The sequence below is a fragment of the Typopeltis vanoorti genome, chromosome 11 (assembly GCF_054136105.1).
Source record: "Typopeltis vanoorti isolate ZY-2024b chromosome 11, IOZ_Tvanoo_1.0, whole genome shotgun sequence".
Taxonomy (NCBI): Eukaryota; Metazoa; Arthropoda; class Arachnida; order Uropygi; family Thelyphonidae; genus Typopeltis; species Typopeltis vanoorti.
In genome coordinates this window covers 37,985,604-38,009,921 of record NC_143559.1, presented here as the reverse complement: position 1 = coordinate 38,009,921, position 24,318 = coordinate 37,985,604, and the positions used below count along the sequence as shown (strand labels likewise).

At 36.7% G+C, this 24,318-nt stretch overlaps 1 protein-coding gene across 1 annotated transcript in view; it reads right to left on the bottom strand.

Moving 5' to 3' along the window:
* The window catches only part of LOC150101449 (ras-related protein Rab-4B), a 72,493-nt gene that overhangs the window by 44,603 nt on the left and 3,572 nt on the right, over positions 1-24,318 (bottom strand). Inside the window, exon 2 of the mRNA XM_090400883.1 lies at positions 10,783-10,863. Within this exon, the coding sequence (XP_090257009.1) occupies positions 10,783-10,863 (81 nt within the window). The remainder of the gene's footprint in view (positions 1-10,782; positions 10,864-24,318) is intronic.

Sequence of the window (24,318 nt, the reverse complement as noted above, 5' to 3'; positions counted from 1 at the left end):
CACTGAATACTTTATGAATCAATAAGAAATTACAATTTTAAATTAAAAACCTGTGTTTTCTATCAAAATTACTTCTTGCGTGAATTTTGGGACACCCTGTATAAGAATAGATGAAATATGGAGAAGAACTCTTTACTGATAACAGACAAAAACCAGAAAATACTTATGAATGGATGGAAGGTCCATGCATTCTAAGATCAGAGGAAGAACACAAGGGTGGCCTGAAAAGTTCTCGGCCTCGACCACAGATGGTAATGCTATTGGCAAGATTTTTTTTTTTTCTAAGTTGGCACATCTGTCATAAGCATTCATGTGAAATTGCAAGTCATTCTATCATGTAGTTTGTTTTATAGCTGTCTGAAGCAAAAGTGTTGTCTGTATCCCTTGAAATGGATAAAATTGAGTATCATGCGGTTAAAAAATTCTTTGTAAAAAAAGGTTTAATGGCAAAAGAAATTCATTCAAAGTTCATAAAGTTTATGGGCACTTTTCTCCTTCGTTTTCAGAAATGGGCTGCCGAGTTTAAATGTGGCCATACCAGCCTTGAAGATGATCTACGTGAGGGACGTCCAAAAAGTGTAACACCAGAAATCATTGCTCAAGTGCACGGTATTGGATGACCTGCGAGTCAAAGTGTTTGAAATTGCTGAGACTATAGGCATTTCAAAAGAACGTGTAAGATATACTTAAGTATAAAGAGCTAATAAGCTTCATTTCTAATTTAAGTAGTGTAAGATATATTTTGCATGAAGAATTACAAATGAAAAAGCTTTGTGCAAGATGGATGCCGCACTTGCTTACAACAGACCAAAAACACACTCGCATGAAAATCTCTGAACAGTGCTTGGAGCGTTTTAACAAGAATAAAACTGATTTTGTGCATCGATTTATTACTATGGATGAGACTTGGATTCACCAGTACACACTAGAATCCAAACAGAAGTCAAAAAACAGTGAATAGAAGCCGGTCGTTTAGCGCCAAGGAAGACAAGGTCATGGCATCAATGTTTTGCGATGCTAAAGGCATTTTGTTTATTAATTATCTCAAAAAGGGTAAACCAATAACTGGGGAATATTATTCCGATCTTTTAACTAGACTAGATGAAAATATTCATGAGAAAAGACTTGGTTTGCAGAAGAAAAAAATCATCTTTCATCAGGACAGTGCTCCTGCCCACAAAGATATTTTGGTAATGGGAAAATTAAGGGATCTGCACTATGAATTGTTGGAACATCCACCCTATTCTCCAGATTTGGCTCCCTCTGACTTCTTTCTCTTCCCAAAACTAAAAATCTTCCATGCTGGTTAGCATTTTTCTTCGATTCAAGAGGTGATTGCAGCTGTAGAGGGGTATTTTGGATCTTACTGAGAACTACTACAGGGACGGAATAATGGAGTATCGCTGGAATAAATGTAATAGTCTTAAGGGAAATTATGTTGAAAAAGAAAAATAATTTTGAAATTATAAATGCGGTTTTTCATTGTTAGGCCGAGAACTTTTCAGACCACCCTCGTATAATGATTATATTAAATTTAATAAGAAACAACCGAAAAAAATTAAAACCAACAGAGGTCTCATTCAAGGAAATGGATTATCACCAATACTCTTCAATATATATTACACACATGAAAAAAATTTGAAGAGAGTGGAGGAAAAACAAAATCATAAGGAATTAAAACAGGAAATAAAGAATTAACCAGCCTTTTGTATGATGATGATCAAGTTATTTTTGCTGAAAATGAAGACCAATTACAGAAAAATTTACACATATTGAACTAAACAATAGAACAGTATGACATGAAAATTTCAATAAATAAAATGAAATTAATAGCATTTGAAGGTAAAAAAATTAAAAGATGCAAACTAGTCATCCAAAACAAAGTAATAGAACAAGTGAACAAATTTAAATATCTAGGAAATTACTTAAGCCCCAAAGAGAAATCGACATTGCATATAAAAAGCAAAAATTCCTAGCAGTCATTGGAACTTTGAACAAAAACTTCAATAAACAAATGTCTAGAACAGCCCAAATAAAACTATATAAAATAATAGCCAAACCAATTCTAAAATATGGCAGTGAAACATGGACTTGGGGAGAACGAGAATAAACAAGATAAGAAATAAGAAAACAATTATCCATAATTATCATAACAGAAGACATCACAAACTATAGAAAGAATTGGAAAAACCATGTACAAAGAATGAATGGGGACAGATGGCCAAATATTTCCTGGAAATATAAACCAAAAAGACACCAATCAAGAGGAAAACCAAGAAGGAGATGGGCAGAAGAGTTTTTAAATGCTTCAAAATGTTACGGGTAAACAATCGCCTAATACGCAAAGCCAAGAAGAAGAAGAAAATCTTTAGTATCCAGAGCACAAGATGTGTTCTTCTGAAGAATCTCTAAAACAAGAATTAGAAATTATCAAAGAAACAACTTTAGTAAATTGATATAATCCAATAACAACCCAAAAATGAATAACCACTCTCCTCCAAATCAACTCAAACAAGAAGCCCACAGGACCATATATTAAAAGGTATCTGAATGTTTGGCAAAAAATTGTGAAAAAATATCAACTCACTGCTACCTATAACCCATCAACCAAATTCACAACTTGCTTGCAACCTTCTCCAAAAGACAAACTCTCACCAATGATGCTACTTGGCATATACGAAGTACACATGTTCGCATAGCTTGTCTTACTATGGACAAACATGAAGATCTATAAATAAACATATCTCTGAACATCAAGACAACATCTGTCTTATCAAACCTCACAAATCTGGCCTTGCACAACATGGAATCGAAAATGCCAACCACAGGATCAAATGGCAAAATGCTAAGCTACTACATACATCCATATATAAATATGAATGTTTATATAAAGAAAGTGCTGAAGCTTTACTTCACAGACTTAATCTTAATCGGAACGACTGCTTCACTATTCCAAAAGTTTGGGATTTGTTATTCTCAATTGTATTAAATAATTTATCTGTTAGATTTTAATTTCAGCCAAGTCGTTTTAATACATGAACACATGAATGTATATGTAGAGGGATTCCAATTTAAGCATGTGAGCAAGTGTTGTTTGAATCAATTCCCTGTTGTTCAATAACTGTAATGATGTTTTATGATACACGAAATATGTGATATGATGAAATATCTACATAATAAAAAAAATCAAGAACACAGAAGGGTTCTTGAAAGATATGAATAAAAAGGCACAGCTAATAATAACTGCAATTATGCTCAAGTCGAATTGTGCTCGAGAGATGTGCTCTTGAACAACATCTGTTCTCAATCGTCTAGTCACTAAATTGTAATCAGCTAGCATCTGCTTTTCAGCATGGAAGAAAACTCATACAACCAGTTTGGGGGCAAAAAATGAGATAATTGTTTACCATCAGGCTGCTGACCTATTGCTCTCACGTCAGTTTTGTCTAAAGTAGAGGTTATCAACAGTAAACTTCAACACCTTGAGAACTGCTATCTAATTAGTAACCACCAGTATGGATTTTGCCACTCTAGATCTACAGGAAATTTCCTGGCCTATGTCAATTACATTTGGACCGCTTCATGGAAAGATTTGGAGAAACCTGTGCCAATGCTCTTGACAAAGGCTTTTGATAGAGTTTGGCATCAAGGGCTTCTCAACAAGTTACTATCATTTGGACTATCTTTGTCACTGTGTAAATGAAATGGCAGTTTTCTCTCAGATCAATCCCTGATGCAATGGTGGATGGTGTTCTCTTCTCAAACTTTTCTATCAATGCTGGTGTCCTCAGTGCTCTGTCATTTCACCCACCATCTTCGTGATTTATATAAATGAACTAGAAGAATTCTACATCACTACAACATTATCTCTAAGAACCTCTTCAAATCTGCTATTCACTAAAGCCTTTTATTCCTTTATGGAGTAGACGAGGTCGTTTTAGCCCTAACTAACTTTTGGAGACTGGGGGACAGTTCAATCTCCATTGGTAGTCAATTAGAGATATCTGGCCTAAGACTATTACTAATTATATTCACAGCATCTGATAGAGAGAGGCGGCTACAATTGCTGCCATCTCATGGTCTATAATTCGAATAGTATATTTGTTACCCGAAATAGTGTGGGTACTACGGTCGATTTTCCTGAGCTCATAAGATGAAAAATCTTTGAGTTGACAAAAAAAAAAAAAGGCAGATGTTTTTTTTCTGAGGAGAAAAACCCGCTTGTCTGTACCAGAGATTGGCTAATTTGGAAACCGGCTGAAGAAAGGCTTAGAAAAAGTTCCTCTAGTCAGTAATAGAATCGAATCTAGGTCTTTTTCAGGTGGCTTAATGCTGTGGAGTGCAAATACCACTTTCACTGAGTTACACAGGCTCTAGAACCTCTTTAATAAACTTTATTATTATTATTATTAAGACTCGATGAGTCTCTCACTCCAGGGAGTCAGAGACTCATAGAGGGAGGCCACATACAACACACACCAGCTATCATACTTATTCTTGAATTCATTCACACTGCTTGCACTCACAACATCCAAAGGCAATCCATTCCAATCACACACCATCCCATGAGAGAAAAATCTAGCCCTCACACAGTTCTTGGCAGCCTTCATTCTCAGATTCCAAGGATGCCCTCTCGCCCTTTCCCCACCCCTCCATAAACTGAAAATTTCCATCAACTGAAATCCTGTATGACCCTTAAAGAAGTTTGTAAGTTTTAATCATATCATCTTCTGTTTACTAGAGTCTGCAGTCTACAAATTCTCAATCTGTCTTCATAATCAGTATTCCACAATCCTGATATCATTTTCAACACTCACTCCAATATATCAGAATCACAATGGAAACCAGGAGACCAGACTGCACACAATAGTCCAAGTGAGGTCTTATCAAGGCCTTGTAAAGAGGCAAAATAACATCCTTTTCTTTACATGTGAACGTTCGTTTCAGCATTGCAATTATCTTTTGAGTTGTATTTGCAATCATGGCCCCTGAACTTCGGCTTCCTATCTATTAACACTCTAAGATCCCTAGCCTGATCAGTTTCTTCTAGCCTAATCCCACCAATATAATACAAACATTGGATATCTAATCATGCCGAAGTGAATGACTTTACATTTACTCACATTGAACTGACACCCACTTTCCACCAATGCCCACAATTCCAGCCTAGAGGGAGGTCACATACTACACACACCAGCTCATACTTATTCTTGAATTCATTCACACTGCTTGCACTCAAGACATCCAAAGGCAATCCATTCCAATCACACACACCACCCTTTGAGAGAAAAATCTAGCCCTCACACAGTTCTTGGCAGCCTTCATTCTCAGTTTCCAAGGATGCCCTCTCATCCTTTCTGCATATCAGCAGCATTCCTGATTAATCTACAGATTGAATAACAGTGGACCAAGCACTGATCCTTGTGGTACACCACTTGTTACCTTAAACCTTGCAGATTCAGATCCCCCATATACCATTTTTTGATATCTGTCAGTCAGCCATCCTCTTTACCATGCTAATATTATATAACCCAAACTCATTCTCTTCAATTTATGCAACAATCTACCATGCTGTATTCTGTCAAAAGCCTTAGCAAAATCCATAAGTATCATAGTGTATCCATTCCCCTTGTCTAGTTCAATGGAAACATTGTTATAGAATGTGAGCAAGTTGCTAAAACATGACCTTCCCTTAATAAACCCATGTTGTTCATTGCAAAGTAGAGATTCACTGTTAACCCATTTCTGAATGTAAGCCCTGACCAATTTTTCCAAAATCTTCACCACCACTCCAGAGATACTAATTGGTTGATAGTTGGATACATCGGTCTTTGCACCACCCTTCTGCAATGGAATTGCCATACATTCCTTCCATTCCTGTGGAATCTTCCCTGTTCTGAGACTCATATTAAATAGCCTGGTCAAAGGAATAGCCCATTCAGATGAACACTCTTTTAGCATACGAGCTGATATTTCATCAGTCCCTATTGCTGAATTCTTATTCAATTTGTGCAACAGCTCTAATACCTTGGCCTCACACACCTGCGTTTTTTCATCTAGTGAAGAGGTAACAGTGAGCTCAATGTTGAGTTCACCAGGTTGATAGCTTTTAACAAAATGTACACTCATTAACTGAACAACCTCTTCTGCATCTGTAACCCTCACACAATCTGGATTTAGAAGTTATTCTTTCATATTCTTTCTTTCTTTTACTTGCAGCATATCGATAGAATTCTTGTGGGTTGTCTTTAGCATGCAGAACCAGTTTCTTTTCATACTCAGACTTTGCTTTCCGTACAACAGGAAGCTTTGCTTTCCGTAGAAGGAGGCAAAGAAGTGGGACGAGTCAAGAGTGGAGGACAGAGGAGTATAGAGAAAGTGAGAAGCAAAGAGAATTGTTGTGAAGGCAAAGGCAATGGCATATCAAAATCTTTATGATCAATTAGAAACAAAAGGACAGAGAAAAATTTATCGACTGGCAAAATGTAGAAATAAAGCATCAAAAGATATCTTACATGTGAGGCAAATCAAAGACTCCAAATTAAGAGTATTAAGGAGGGATGTGGATGTAAGAAACAGATGGAGAATATACTCTGAAGGGCTTTTGAACGAGGAAACTGTGAGGACTCAGAGAAGATGGGCAGCCTTATGAGGAGATGGTGCAGAACATCAGCAGAGTGGAAGGTGAGGAGGATGAAGAATGGAAAATCGATGGGCCCTGACAGGCTCCCAGTGGAGGCATGGAAGGCACTGGGGGAAAGAGGGCATTGACCTGCTGTAGGATCTGTTCATAAAAGTTTGCCAACAGGAAAAAATGCCTCAAGAGTGAAGGGGAAAGTACTCTTATTCCTATTTACAATGGTAAAGGGGGAGGTACAAGACTGCCTTCACTTTACAGGAGGTGGAGATTGCAAAGGAGCAATCTGGCTTCATGCCTGGTCAATCGATGACAGATGCTATCTTTGGGTTACGGCAGATGATTAAAAAGTTTCGAGAGAAACAACGGGAGCTACATCTGGTGTTTATTGATCTGGAGAAAGTGTACAATAGAGTGCAAGGCAAGAAGTCTGGAGGTGTCTGAGGGAGAAGAAGAAGGTACCACAGAAATATACCAGGTTGCTGCAGATGTACATAAATGTGAAGATAGCAGTTCGAACCTGCCTGGGAGAGACAAAGTTTTCAAGTGACAGTTGGCATGCATCAAGGGTCAGCATTAAGTCCATTCCTGTTTAATATTGTGATGGAGGTGGTTACAGAGGAGGTCAGAGAAGACATACCTTGGACAATGTTGTATGCGGATGACATCATACTGTGTGCAAAATCAAGAGAAGAAGTGGCAGCTAAACTGGAAAGATAGAGGAGAGTACTGGAAGAAAGAGGAATGAGGCTGAGCAGAAGCAAGACAGAGTACATGTGTTGCAAAGTGGATGGTAGCCAAGAGACAGAACGAGCTAGAAGGAAATGTCATCAGGAAGGTTAGTGACTTTAATTAGGTTCAACAGTGAAAGAGGATGGAGAGGCTGAGAAGGAAGTGGGATGCAGGATACAAGCTGGATGGAAGAACTGGAGAGAGATAGCTGAAATGCTATGTGATATGAGGGTGCCGGTCAATCTAAAAGTGAAAAATCTACAGGACAGTCACGAGACCAGATATGATGTATGTTATGGAAACTGTGGCCTTGAGGAAAAATAACATCAGCAGGATGGAGGTAACAGAGATGAGAATGCTTATGTGGATGTGTGGTGTGACCAGAAAAGATCATCTGAGAAATGCCTATGTAAAGGGAATGGTGAAAGTCACAAACTTAGGAGTGAAGATACAGGAGGCAAGGTTGAGATGGTTTGATCATATGACAAGAGGGAGGGAAAGTATGTGGGAAAAAAGGTCATGCAGATGGATGTGCAAGGGAGGCAGAAGCAGTGGCAGCCTAAGAAGAGATGGGGGGGAGTTGGTGGAGAAGGACCTGAGGATGAAGAAATTGGATGTGGATACAAATCAAGACAGGAGGATGTGGAGAAGACTTATTAGAAACAGTGACACTACTTAAGTGTGATAAGCTGCAGAAGAAGAAGAAGAGGTAATGGCTGTGATGTGTTTATGCCAGGAGAGGCTTGATGTCAGAGTGATTCCAAGAAGAGAAATCTCATCTTGTTTAGAGATTTGAGCATTGTCATGGATAATACTGGAAGAAAAAAAAAATGGAGGAGGGAAAATAAGACAGAACTCGGTTTTTCTAGTGCTGAATTGTAGATATGATATAGCATTATTATTATTATTATTACCCAAGACCTCACACACACACAGCTCATCATACCGTGCTTTGAACACATTCAAACTCCCTGCAGACACCACACTCTCAGGCAAGGCATTCCAATCATTTACTACAACTCTGCACGAAAAAAACCTGCCTCTCACTCCCCCTACTCACACCTTCTTTATAGAGTTTCCAGGGATGACCTCTGGCTTCCTCCCCCCTCCCCCCCGATCTCCCACAAATTTCTTTCCAACATCTTTTCATCCTTCTGAAAACCAGGTGACCAAATCTGGGCACAATAGTCCATGTGTGGCCTAAACAAAGCCTTATACAACGGAACAAGAATCTCCCTACTTCTACACATCAGTGTCCTCCGCATCATTCTCAATGTTGCTAATCATCATTAGCAACAGTAAACAAGTACAGGTAAAAAAAAAATGATACTTTTTTTTTATGATCATTAATGTAAAAAACTTGGACTGGAAAAATCCTATAAGGAACTGAAGCATTACTGTATCATTCAAATCTGAATAGATTCGACTGATTGCGCATCCTTTGCAGGTAGTAATAATACTAAACATTCTTCAATGTTAATTATTTTATACTTTTTACTAAACCTTGCTAGATTGATGAAGTTTAGTCAATTATACCATACTATTCTATTGCAACCCATGATACCATATCTGTATTGTTAATTACTGGCATTTACACTTGTGTTATGTTGTTCCTTCTTTTATAATAATTTATACCAAAGATCTCAAGTATAAATGCTATGAATAATGAAAATATTTATATAAATAATATACAAATAAGCATTCCCCCCCTTTTTTCCTCACCCTGAATACCAACCAAATCTTCCCATCCTGCAATTAACTTGTCAACTAAGTTCTATTATCTTCCATTACTTCATCACATTAGCAATCCATTTCTAAACTTTCTAACCATCTGTCATCAACATCATACAGCCCTACCTCAAGTATTATGTTATTTATCAAGGTACTATGCATGTTCATTCTTGTGAAGTCCTCATTTGCAACCACCATCATCATCATCAATTTCTTGATATGTACCCCCCCCCAAATGGGTGTTCAGGTTACTATGACAGCATTTCATAATTAAGTTTACATCATTAATTAATAACAATAAACAAGTATGGTATAGCTTCTATGTAATTTATCAGTATAAAACCTCAGTTCTCTATTTTCAATCACTGATGCATGTATTCTTTGCCTTTAGTTTCCTTTGAAGTTCCATTAGACAACCATACTGAATTTAGTTGCTTTATAACCCACTATTCAATTCTATTTAGGATCTCTATCTCCTTGTGATATCACAGTTCCCAAATATTTGAAATCAGCACAGCTTTCAAGTAATGTTGGTGAGAATAAAATCATGACCAGGTTCTGCAACTTTTAAATATATATTATTAAAAAAATGAACTCCTTTTCCAGAAAACTTGGCTAAACAGTAACCTTGTCTCAATTCCTCTGATATTATTATGCGACACCTCCAAGGAGTCCAAAGACTCATCAAGGGAGGGCAACAACTCTACAACTCCACCAACTATAGCGAATCACATCATCTACACCAACACCACTAGTATTTTCACAGACAATCACAACCACCACGACAAGATTTGAACCCAGTCTTTTGGCTGAAAGCAGATATGCTAACCACTTGACCAACCAGACAATCATATCGCCCACTTCCTTTTTTTAAAGAAAATAGAAAGTTAAAGATCTAAACGATATGCGACTTGAATTACTGTGAAATTAATACTACAAAATCATAATAAAAATTAAATGGAGATTACATTAAATGGAGCCGATTAAGAGATTGGTTTGTTACCAATTTTACCCAATTAAAGAAGGAAAAATTGGTAATAAACTAATAATAAAATATGAATTATGTTGAACTAGCCTAGTATTCTGTAACAGTCCCCTTGAATCCAGGATGTAATTTGTAAACTTTAAAGTTTAATTTTTTTCTTTTATATAATGCATGGAGTTATAGTGTATTTATGTTCCCTGAAATAATCTGAATATCAGCAAGTTATCTTTCAGACTGTAGGCAGAAAAATAAGTTGCTGAAAAATGTATAATTTCCCTACTTGCATAATTTGCAATACTTTTATATTTTTTGAAATAATTATGAAAGTAACAAATTTATTATTAATATTCATTTATCTTGTTTTTTGAGACTCAACTAACAAGAAAACTTCTTTTAACATATGCAATAAGTATGTGTTAAAAATTAGTTAAGTTTCTTTGCTCAACACAAGGCTAAGCAAAGACTAGAAACATTGCATGAATGCATATTGTTAAAAAATAAACATGAAAATAAGTAAAATGTACATATTGCAATGTGATATTTCAACATTGTTATCAAGGATGGTTTTATTTTTTTTATGAGTAATGAGAACCATACAAGGACTGCAATGTTTTTATGTTATCTTATTAAAATTATGCCAGTATTGTAAAAAATAAATAAAATAATAAAAGCAGTGCAAGAAAATTGTATGACTCACATTTATTTTCAATGAACTGGTGAAGAAGGCATGACTTCCCAGTTCCAGCACTACCTATTACTAGGAATTTGAAGAGGAAATCTAAAATGATAAAAAATAAAAAAAACTATCTTAATTCCAGAAAATAAATTCAATAATTACTATTTATGGTGAGTGAAAGAAAATGAAATCAAACCAGTATCTCATCATATAAATTTTAACATATAAATTATGTCTTGTTTTAATTCTATACCAAAGCAAAACACATCGAGCATCTTCATAAATAGGCTACTTATTACCAATTGCCTTCCCATAAAGCAAAACACTTCCATGCATTATGGGAAGGCCAGACTAGTTTCAACCATTACTAAAGTCTCCTCAGTGGGAGCTAAACTCAGGAGGAGACATTGAGGTTAAATCTATGCACGATCTAAATACAAGTAGTAAAATGGTATATCACTACATTTTAAAAATACTCTGGATCAGAGATAGCCGTAGAAAGTTTTTATGCTTGGTAATCAAATAGAAAAAGAAACTAACTGCCTACCCTTCCTTAACACACTAGATACATGTCTATTAGATGGTTCATTATCCTTTTCTGTTTACAGGAAACAAACTGGAATATACATGAACAATCACAACATTATTCAGCCCAATATGGTATCCTAAAGACACACACACACAAGCCAGAGTTATCAGTAGTAAAGATAGGCAAGTTTAGTAGTATGAGCAGTATTGCTCAACTCGCCTACTTTCACCACTTTTTTTTAGCCAATGGCTACAATCCCTACAAAATATATAAAATACTGCATGCAATCATATCCCTCCCAAAATCATCATACAAGATCATAGCAAAACTATTGAAGAACTTACATCATTACTAACTTCCTATCAACAATTTTCCTCCAAATCAATCTGTCATCTGTCAAGACCAACATTATCAGATCTTATATTTCTATGTTCTAAGGCAATTTTTACTGTATCATTCCACCTATATCTTGGACTTCTTGTGCATCTCTTTCCTGACAACCTGGCAGAGAACACGTGTTTCGCTTATCTTTCCTCTCCCATTCTGTTTAAGTGACCAAACCACCTGAGAATAGCTCTGCTAACACATTCCTAAATTATAACAATGTCAAGTTCTTTCCTAATATCCTCATTTTGAATATGATATTGCCATTGATGGCATCTGTTCATGTTCATCTTTCTTAGGATTGTGACTCTCATATCTATGGTATCCAGTCTTTGGTGAAGTGTTTTATTTCTAACCCACCTCTCAGATCCATAAGTTAAAATTGGTTTGAACACTGTCTTGTATAAAGCTAATTTAGTGTTTTGACTAATTTCTCTCTTATTCCATATAAATTTATTCAGTTGAGTTCCTACCATACCAACTTTGTTGATTCTGTTGTCTATTTCCACATTTAATTTACCATCTTCACTAAAAATTGCGCATAAGTAGCTGAAATGTTTTACTTGTTCTATACGTTCTCCATTCACAATGCAGTTGATATTTTCAGTGTTTCTGCCTATTGCTGATTTTCATACCAAATTTATTACAACAGTTATTCAATTTAGTCAGGGAATCTTGAAGACTTGTACTAGATTTATTTAAAAGTATAACATCGTCTGCATAAAGTAAAGTGCTGAGATTAACATCTAAAATTCTGATATCAGGTTTAATACTACTTTCCTTCATAATGTGATCCATATATAATGAATAACAGAGGGGATAAACATCCTTGTCTGACATCAGATTTAACCTTAAACCATCTGCTTGTACTTCCTTCAATTCTAACTGCTGACTTACAATGTGAATAAAGACCAAGTACTGATTGATATAATGCCCCACTGACACTATATAACTGTAGTGTTTTGAATAGCTTTTCTCTTGGCACCTCGTCATATGCCTTTTGCAGGTCTACAAAACTTAAATATAGATCTTTGTTATATTCCCATGATTTCTCAACTTTTGTTATAAAGTAAAAATCTGACCCTGATAGCCTCTATTTGGCCTGAATCCAGCTTGTTCTTCACCAAGCTTCCCTTATACAATCCTAGTCAACCATTTCTCAGTAGGGAAATACCTCTGTAATTCTAACATTCAGTTTTATTTCCCTTTTTGTATATGGGTACTATGAGAGCTAATCCAAATATCTGGAATTTTTTGCTCTGTCCAGGCCTTCTGAACTATGCAGTGCAGCCACTGTAAGACATATACCTCCATAACTGAGCATTTCTGGTCGATTATCATCTGCTTCTGCTGTCTTTCCACATTTCAGGCTTTTGAGCGTTTTCTACTTCAAGTATGGATATGTATTCTTGATTGCATGCCTGTTGAGTGTTTTTTACCACTGTGCTGTCAATGCTTGTTTCAGTTAGCAACTTTTTCAAAGTACAAGGGTTGTTTGAAAAGCTTGGTAAAAAAAATAAGTTAAACACCTTTTTTTGAAAAATATCACCTTTATTTCTCAACATAGTCTCCATCAAGTTTCGAATTTTTTCATCCCATCTAAATAGTAGGATTTGTCAAATTGTGCAAAATAGTCATTGATAGCCTTGATGACATCCTCGTTCGAAGAAAATATTTTCCCACGAAACCAAATTTTTAAGGTTTGGGAACAAGAAGTCACTTTGCCAAGTCTGGAGAATACGGTTTATGTGGAACCAATTTGAACCTCAATTCATGCAATTTCGCCAATGCGAGGGTCGATGTGTGGGATGGTGCATTGTCTTGAAAAAGCATTTTTTTGTGCACCAATCTTGGCCATTTTTTCTTCAGTTCTTCTTTTAAACAGTCCACCAATGATGCATAACAGACACCTATTATTGTCTTACCCTTTTCCAAATAGTCTAGCATGTTAATTCCTTGGGGATCACAAAAAAACAGAGGCCATCACCTTCCCAGCTGAAAAAAACGGTCTTCACTTTTTTTCGGTGCTCTTTCACTGGGCATTGTCCACTGTTTTGACTGCTGCTTGGACTCAGGCATGTAGTGGTTGATCCAGGTTTCATCTATAGTCACGAATCGACACAAAAAATCCTGCGAATTGCAATTAAACATCGCCAAACACTGCATTGAAATGTCTTTTCACATGCGTTTTTGATCGACAATCAACAATTGCGGCACACATCATGCACACACACATACAGCTTTTTCATGTGCAATTTCTCATGCAGAATATTATACACCCATTCAGTTGAGATGCCTACAATCTCACGCACTTTCACTCGGAGGTCTTCCTTAACAATACCATGCATTTTGTCAATAATTTCCTCCGTGGTAACCTCAGTCGGGAATCTCTAAGGTTTGGTTCCTGTTCTCAAACTCTTTCATTTTTTAATATAAATTAAAGATACTAAGAAATTATATTGTTGGCTTAATCCTTTATCCAAGTGTAAGCAAACAAAATGCTCAACTTTTATTTTCTTTAAATGTTTTCTGACATGTTCTTTTTTCAATATGAAATTCAATTTTAACCTGCTCAAGACTAAATGGTGATCACTTTCAATTTCAAATTCTCTGTACACTCTAGTATCCTGCATTAGTGAGAAAACATCAACAACAACATAGTCAATGAGACTTTTCCTTGCCTCTTCTCTCCATGTGAATTTATGCATATTTTTATGTTGGAGAATTGTGCTAGTAATAACCAGCCCATGTGCTGAGCAGAAATCCAACAGATATTTGCCATTCTTATTAGCTTTGCCCTTTTCTCCAAATTTTCAAAAATATTTTTGCAAGTCTGACAATCATTTCCTACTCTGCTGTTTAGATCTCCAACAAGGACAAACTTTTCCTTTTTCATTGTGTCATTGCTTTCTCTAAAGCCTAAAAACATTCCTCCACTTCTATCTTAGTAGAACATTCTGTAGGACCATAGGCACAAATAAATCTCATTGTCCAGTTCCCCCATTCTGATATTTGCCCACATCACTTGATATTGCCTGCCATTCAAGATTAGCCTTGTATTTTGCATCGAATACTATAGTTACTCTTTCTTTTCCCTGATTGTTATTGCCTGAATATAACATTTTGTATTTATTACTTAAAAAGATCTCACCAGTTTGCCTTTTTTGTTTCAGTCACCCCTAATTATATCAATCTGGTACTTATCCAATTTCTCAGCCAGCTCAATTTCTTTGCTATTCAGGCTTCTTATGTTGGTAGTACTGATCTGGAACTCTGGTGATGTTGAGTTGGAGGGGGGGGGTTCAAGATTTGTTCTAATAGCTGACTTTTCGCTGTTTGCCTTGGTTCCCTGGTGAAAACAATGGGGGGTTTTGTTTAACTGGGAAACACCCCAACTGGCATGAAATTCTGTCATGTTGTACCATCATTTTATTTGTGGTTTAAGCCAACAGAATACAATTTTTTTGGCTAAATCCCAAATTGCCAGCCTATCCTCATTCATTCAGTATCCAGGTAGTAGATAACTACCAGGGTGTACCATGAGAAGGTGAGAATTGGACATTAGGTCAAAAGCCCTAGAAGGTTTTCCACATTCATTTAAAGGCTATATAGCAGTCTCCACTAAATTATAAAGCTCTGATCCTTAAGCAACCTCAACATTAACTTTTCTGAATTAAATTAGTTTTTATCAACCCACTATAAGGTACCTTGTGAAGACATAAAATTATATTCCTTTCAGTACACTGAATTGTTTCTACAATTATCTAATTAAGTGTTGTGTTTACTCCATTTCTAATTTTTGTTCTCTGAAATTGTTGGTTGGAAAACCAACAAAATATTAGTACATTCAACCATGAATGTATTAATACCATGAATGAAGCGCTGTTATGAAAAAAGAAGGTTAAGCTTTTCATAAAATGGTGGGAGATTGGGGGAGAACAAGAGGTCATCTCTGGAAGCTATATAAGGAGGATGTGAGCAAAGGAGTGAGAAGCAGGGTTTTTTTTTTTTTTGCATGGAGAGTTGTGAATGACTAGAATGCATTACCTGGGAGCATGGTGTCTGCAGAGAATTTGAATGTGTTTAAGGCATGGTATGATGAGCTGTGTGTATAATGATTAGGATAATAATAATAAGAAGAAGAAGATTAAGGGAATGTGATCTGCAGAGCTTGGCAAATAGGATGAGGAAAGGTGATATAACTGACAAACTGGTGAGATTCCTGTCAGATAAAGGAGAATTATTGCACACGCCAACAAGTGACGGAAGAATGACAAGTTCTACCTAGAAAGTGTATAAATGTCAGTGCTGGATGATAGTATCAGTCTGTGCATATTAAACTATATACATGTAGGTTTATAATAGACAGCATGAAGGAAGATGTGTGGTGAGCATCTAAAAAAGAGAACTGTGTTAATGTTTTGAATTTCAAAGCTGAACTAAATTATCTATTGTTTGTTCAGATGAATTAGGAAAATGTTTGAAAGCCATGGGACCGCATAGCAAACATAACTATCACCATATCTAGGAGAGTGCTAGCATCATCCTTAGTAACAGCCATACATGTGGTGCTCAGATAAATCATTATTTTTTAGTAGATATTAGCGATATTGTTATACGTAATTGGTGGCATTTTATTTATTTCTGACTTAGGTGGTGGTGTTTAGTTAACTATTATTGTGCGATATACTTTCAAAAATGTTTTTCATTATGGCACCGGTGAATAGGAGAAAAATGGCAACCAAGACATCAATGTTGATTGATAACAATCTATTCACTGCTGAGAGTAAGAATGGAAAAAATATTTCTTGCATTTCATGAGTATAAGAAATGAGAGTTGTGATGAGAGCAAAAGAATGAAGTGGCTGATATGGATATAAGACAGAATTGTCAAAGTGTTGTGGAGAATGTAGCAGAAGCAGCGAACGATAGTGCACAAAATACGATTGAGAGTTTGAAGGAAGTGGTTCAAAGTAATATGGATGATGAGAAATTGCATGCTTATGCAGACTCCTTCACAGAAGGAAATGCGAGCTCAAGCAACTGGAAAAAATTGGCATGTGGCACAGAAGGATGGAGAATGAAAGAAAGAGAGCATGAGAAAAGTGCAAGGAACTGGGAGAAAAGAGAGAGTATTTTATGGTGGGGGGGGGGATATTCGAATAGCATGTTTTCCAGGTGTGAAGATAAGATGTTAGTGAAGATTTAAGAAAGAAAAGAACGAATTAATAGTTTTGGAAGGCACAAATGATTTGAAAGGTGAGAAACTTGCAATGAGACAAGATATGAGAGTTGTTAGAAGTAGTAAGAAAATAAAGAGTGAAAGTAAAGAGCAAGAAAGTAAAGATTGTGAGTCTGCTGCCTTGGTATGACAGGATAGAATTGAGAGGAGGGCCACGAGTGCCAGAGAAGACTGTGCAGGAGGCATGTATGCAGTTCATAGATGTGTGGAGTGAATTTGATGGACATAAGGACTTGTATATGTCAGATGGAATGCACTTAAATGGTTTTTGAGTTAGGTGCTTGGAGAAAGTGTTGTCCAGTGAGAAGTTGGAAGTGCAAACCAGGAAAACTAGATATATTAAGAGAAGCAATCAAGCATGTGTCTAGTCATACCTGGGATAAGTATAAGTGCAGGAATGATTATGAAGAGCTTGGTGCAGTTTCCCAAGTTTGAATCTGAATGGGCAGGTAGTGACATTATGTAAGGGTAACTGTGGGACTAAGGTGATGTTGAAATGCATGTAAACAAATCCCCAATGTATCAGAAATAAAGGAGAGGAAATTTCAGCATTGGTCAGCTTAACTTGGCCAAAAATTGTTGGCATCAGCAAGACCTGATTGTCAGAGAATGATGCAGTTACAGGAATAGAATGTAACAAATATTGTATTTTCAGAGAAGATAGAAGAAATAGGGCAGGAGGAGAGGTACTATTAATGATAGGTGAAGAACCTCAACCAACAAAACTACACATTAAGGAAGACTGTAGATCTGATGGAAATGGTTTATTTGAGGCTGTCTGGTGTGAGACAGAGGCCAATAGGACAAAATATATTGTTTGTTGCTGCTATAGACCTGGGGTGGGGGGGGAATCCAGAAGAAAATACAGACAATATGCATCAGCAGTTTGGCAAAATAAGTGCACTGTGCAATTATCATGGGAGACTTCAACCCTGGTGATATAGACTGGAAAGAGGAAAGGGAACATGGCAAAATGGAAATGGAATTTATATTTACTAAGGGGTAATTACCTGAAACAGCATGCGAGAGATGGGACTAGAGATTTGAGAGTGCTGGATTTGGTAACAGTATCACAAGATCTATCTATAACTGCAGTAGCAAATCTACCTCAGGGAAAGTGACCATGCAGTCTTCTGGGAGATTGCTCAACATGTGGAAATTTTAGCTGAAAAAGGGTTTATGCTGAACTACAAAGGTGACGATGTCATGACATGAATGTCATTAGAGCATGGGAAGCGGTCAAAAATTGTTTGAGTAAGGCAATATCAGAGTGTATACTAAGGGTCAGGAGAATAAACTGAGTACAGATTTAGATTAAGTGGATGACTAACAGTATTAAGCAGGAGCTGAAAAAAAAAAAAAAAAAAAGCACTGTGGAAGGAACAAACAATAAGGTGATCAGCATGTCCGTGAGCAGTATACAGCACAAGAAAGAAGGGTAACTAGTAGGGTAAGGAAGGCCAAATCAGCTTGAGAGAAAATTAGCTATAATCCAAAGTAAATCCAAAAAGGTTTTTTCACTATGTAACAAATAAGAGAAAGAATTATTATGGAAAGTTAACTTTATTCAATATTGATGGTAGGAAAGTGACAGAAATTGAAGAAATAGTTCAGTTACTAAAGCAATCGCTTTGCAAGATGGTAACTTTGGTTACTGAGGTGACAGATTCTGATGTGAGCATTAAGGTAGATGAACTGGAAGTATTCAGTATATTGGATAATATCAATCTGAATATAGCAGTGTGCCCAGAGGGCATGTCTGCTCATGTGCTATAAGAACGTGTAAATGAAATGGCTGTGCCTCTGACAAAGTTGTTTAATCTATGTCTCAGCTCTGGCAAGGTTCCAAGTGAGTGGAATGAGGGCAAAATAGTTCCTTTACATAAAAGTGGTTCCAAATCCGAAGTAGCAAATTACAGACCAATTAGTATTTCTGGAGTGGTGGTCAACCTGTTGGAAAAGTTGGTTAAAAGTAAAATTCAGGACTGGATGGATAGGAATATGATACTTTACAGGGGGCACATGACTTTGTAAAAGGTAGGTCCAGCCTCAGTAATTTATTCACATTTAATAAGGTGACAGCAGAACTGGATAAAGGAAATGGCTACACCATGATACCGCTGAACTTTGCAAAGGCATTTGACAGGATACTGCACAGAAAACTATTACATAAGCTGGAGAAAATGGGAATGGATATGAGGCTGGTGGCATGTATTGGGGGGGGGGGAGTCTGACAGACATCAGAGATTGGAGATTGGTGTACGGTGGAGTGAAATCAAGGTGAATGAGGGTGACTACTGGAGTCTCCCAGGGTTTTGTACTAGAACCACTACTCTTTAATTTGTAGAGTAGTGGTTCTAGTAGGGAGGGCAATAGTTGATAAAGGTAATATAGATATCTTACAAGATGATTTAAATAAATTGGCAGTGTGGGCAAAGGTTCTCAATTCAATGTACAATATAGGGTAAATGCAGTTGGGGATGAAAAGATTACACTTCATATCATACTGATAGTACTAGTTTACAGGAAATTGATGAGTTTACGGTTCTGGGGGGTGATGATGGATAGAGATTTGCAAGTAAAGGTAGAGAGGTTATTATCCCTCTTTATAAGGCTATAACCCGGCAACATGTTGACTACTGGGCACAGATTTGGTCCTGTGTTGCTTAGTGATTGGAAGGCTGGATTCAGACAAATAACCAAGCTCATGACAGATCAGACCATCCTCCTTGGCAACTATAATGTCCTGAAACTGAAATGACTTCATTTTTCGAATTCCACTGACCAAGCTGGAAAAGAAGATGAGATATCTGCTGAGAGGAGACCTCCATATAGCCTTTAAAGGACTGCAGAGACCCGACCAGGGCTTCTGACCTAATGTCCAATCCTCACCATCTCGTGGTGCACCCTGTTGGGTATCTACCTGGATATTGAACGAACAAGGATGGGCTGATAATTTGGGATTTAGCTGACCAAATTGTATTCTTATTGGCTTAAAGCATACATACAAAATGATGGTACAACATGACAAAATTTCATGCTGGCTGGGGCGTCACCCGGTTAAACAAGGCCCCCGTTTTTTTGCCAGGGAACCAGGGCGAACATCGAAAAGTCAGCTACTGGAACAAATCTGAAAACACACCCCAACTCAACATCACCAGAGATAGAGATCGGTACTATCAACATAAGAAGCCTGAATGGCAAAGAAATGAAGCTAGCGGAGGAATTAGGTAACTACCAGATCGACATAATAGGGGTGACTGAAACAAACAAGACAAAAACTGATGAGATCTTTCTGAGCAATAAATATAAAATGTTATATTCAGACAATGACAATCAAGGAAAAGAAGGAGTAGCCATAGTATTCAACACAAAATACGAGCCTCATCTTCTTGAATGGCAGGCAGTCTCAAGTAGTGATTTAGGCAAATATCAGAATGGGGAACTGGACAATGAGACTTATTTGTGCCTATGGTCCCACAGAAGATTCTACTAAGGTAGAAGTGGAGGAAGTTTTTGAGGCTCTAGAAAAAGCTACTGACACAATGAAAAAGGAAAAGTTGATCCTTGTTGGGGATCTAAATAGCAGAGTAGGAAGTGATTGTCAGACATACAAAAATGTTTTGGGAAAATTTGGAGAAAAGAGCAAAGCTAATAATAATGGCAAATACCTGATGGATTTCTGCTCAAGACATGGACTGGTTATTACTAACACCATGTTCCAAAATAAAAATGTGCACAAATTCACATGGAGAGAAGAGGCAAGGAATAAGAAAAGTCTCATTGACTATGTTATTGTTGATAGTAATGTTTTCTCCCTGGTGCAGGACACCAGAGTGTACAGAGGATTTGAAATTGGAAGTGATCACTATTTAGTCTTGAGCAGGATAAAATTGAATTTCATATTGAAAAGAATGACGTGTAAGAAAGTTTTAAAGTGAATAAAAGTTGAGCAGCTCTCAGATGTTGAACTGTAGACTAAAATACACAAATATTATTCAAGAAAAAATGAAAGAGTTTGAGAACAGGAACCAAACCTTGGAGATTCAATAGCAAACTCTGAAGAAAACATTGATTGATTCTGCCAGAGAGGCATGTGGTGAGGTTGTCTGCAAGGATAAAAAAATTAGAACTCCATGGTGGACACAGGAAGTTAAAGAGGCAGTGAAGGAAAAGAAGAAAGCATATCAAAAGTTCCTGGCAAATAAGTCAACTTGTGCTCTTAGAGAATACAGAGACAAATGTAAGAAAGCTAAACAGTGTGTAAAACTAGCTAAACAAAAGTCATGGGAGGACTTTGGCAAGAACATAGAAAATAAATATCAAGAAGGTGGCAAAATATTCTGGAGATTGTTGAAGAAGCTGAGGAATGGAGGAAAGAGTGCTGTAAAAGGAGTTAGAGATGATAAAGGTGATATGAAAACGGGAGGAAAAGATATCCTTGAAGTATGGAGTAATTACTTTGAAAATTTGCTAAATGAAACAAGCAGTGCTGACAGCACAGTGCTAAAAAACACTGACCAGGCATGCAGTCAGGAATACATATCCATACCTGAAGTAGAAAAAGCCATCAAAGGCTTGAAATGTGGAAAGGCAGCAGGAGTAGATGATATTCGACCAGAAATGCTGAAGTATGCTGGTATAAAAGTCTTACGGTGGCTGCACTGCATAGTTCAGAATGCCTGGAACAGAGGGACGAATTCCTGATGATTGGAGTAGAGCTCTCATAGTACCCATATATATATAAAAAGGGAAATAAAACTGAATGTGAGAATTACAGAGGTATATCCCTACTGAGTGTTCCTGGTAAGATATATGCAAGTATACTTGAGAAACGGTTGAGAAGAATAGTAGAAGAAAAGCTTGGTGAAGAACAAGCTGGATTCAGGTCAAATATAGGCTGTCAGGATCACATCTTCACTTTATGACAAATAGTGGAGAAATCATGGGAATATAACAAAGATCTGTATTTAAGTTTTGTTGATTTGGAAAAGGCATATGACAAGGTGCCAAGAGAGAGAAGCTATTCAATACACTACAGTTATATGGTGTCAATGGGGTATTATATCAAGCAATACTTAGTCTTTATTTGAGTTGTAAGTCAGTAGTCAGAATTGAAGAAAGTACAGGAAGATGGTTTAATGTTAAATCTGGTGTGAGACAAAGATGTACATTATCCCCTCTGTTATTCATTATCTATATGGATCACATTATGAAGGAAAGTGATATTAAACATGATATCAAAATTGGAGATGTAAATGTCAGCTCTTTGCTTTATGCGGACATGTTATACTTCTAAATAAATCCGCTACAAGTCTGCAAGATTCTCTGACTAAATTGAATAACTGTTATAATAGATATGGTATGAAGGTCAGCAATAAAAAGACAGAGACAATGAAAATAGGCAGAATCACTGAAAATGTCAACTGTGTTGTGAATGGAGAACCTGTGGAACAAGTAAAACATTTCAGCTACTTACGCACGATTTTTAGTGAAGATGGTAAATTAAATATGGAAATAGACAACAGAATCAACAAAGCTGGTATGGTGGGAAGTCAACTGAATAAATTCATATGGAATAAGAGAGAAATTAGTCGGAACACTAAATTAGCTGTATACAAGACAGTGTTCAAACCAGTTTTAACTTATGGATCTGAGAGCTGGGTCAGAAGTAAAACACTTGACCAAAGACTAGAGACCGCAGATATGAGAGTCCTGAGAAAGATTAGAGGCGTCAATAGATGGCACATCAATGGCAACATAATATTAAAAACGAGGATATTAGGAAAGAACTTGACATTGTCGGCATCGAGGAATGCATTAGCAGAACTAATATCAGGTGGTATGGTCACTTAAACAGAATGGGTGAGGAAAGATTAGCAAAACGATTGTTCTCTGCCAGGTTGGCAGGAAAACGACCCAGAGAAAGACCAAGATATAGGTGGATTGATACGGTACAATGTGCCTTAGACGACAGAAATATAAGATCTGATAATGATAATATTGGAGTCTTGACAAATAATAGACTGATTTGGAGGAAAATTGTAGATAGGAATGTAGTAATGATGTAAATTTTTCATGTAGTACTATCATATCCTGTACACTCCTTGAGGGTACATGTCAGGAATTTGATGATGATGAACAAATAATTCATTCCCAAGAAGGATCCATGATAATCCTCTCTACACAGCCAACACCATGGACCTCTTCTTGATGCATTCTCTTTCCAGTTACACTGCTGAAGTGATTTTTCCTGTTGGAATTTCAGATCACAAATTCATGCAGATTATCCCTTGTGGAACATTCTCCTCGCAGCCATTCACATTCTTGTGTAGTTTGGCAATACACTAAGTTGGAGGATCTCCGTGAATTTTAATCCTCCTTTCCACAATCAGATTACTGTTTTAATTTTTCAGATCCATACTTATTATGGTCTTATTACAGAAATTATCCATGCTGGAATGAAGGTTTTTTCCTCACTCTTCAAAATTCCCATCCTATATATCCAAGACATGGTTTTTCAAAAAGTGTCTGCTAAGGTGGTCCAAGTAAAGAAAATAGTCTACACTGAAGTCTGCAATACTTGCAAAACCATCATTAAGCTTTCTGTGATATGGCTAAATGTAGACAACTTACCACCTCCATTACGGGGTAGCCGTGCCTTTGGTCCCTCTCAAAAGCCACTGGATGACGTTTGTCATGTGCTTACACCTCTGTTTCTTCCTAAGCATTACAACACTGTCTAAAAATAAGAATGATCTCCTGGCATAATTCTTCTCATCTGACTTCTACAGAGATGAAGGCAAACCACCTCCTTTACTGCATTGCATGCCTCCTGTAGTCTTACACCAGAAAAACATCAGAAGAATTGTGAATAACCAGATACCAAAAAAAGGTTTCCAGTCCTGATGGAATCTCTCCAGTTATTTCAGGAGCACATCAGCAATAGAGGCCGAAGGTGGTCTGGGTATCGAACCTTCCCATATGCCCTGACTTATGGAATACCAAGATAACTGAAATTGTGAAGCAATTTCACATGCAAACTGAAGGATTAAAACAAGAATAAATTCTTGTCTATTAAAATTTATTTAATACTAATGTTTTCTCTCAATCGGATAGCTTGCATGACACTAAGAAATTTCCAGCAGAAACATGAAAAAGTTTGTGTATAAAAAGAGGCAGATTAAATACTATTAAAAGGCCTCAGCAAAATCAATGTAGGTAAGATCTATTGATAATTACTATCAAAAGTCAGAGAGCACTTCTAGTACAACATGCATGAACAAATGCTGATGAGAAATAATAGAACAAAGTAGTGAGATTAAGTCATGAATGAAAAATAATTTAGGAATGCTTATCTGGATGCAAATTGATTGATAATGGTAATTTGCATAGTATAATC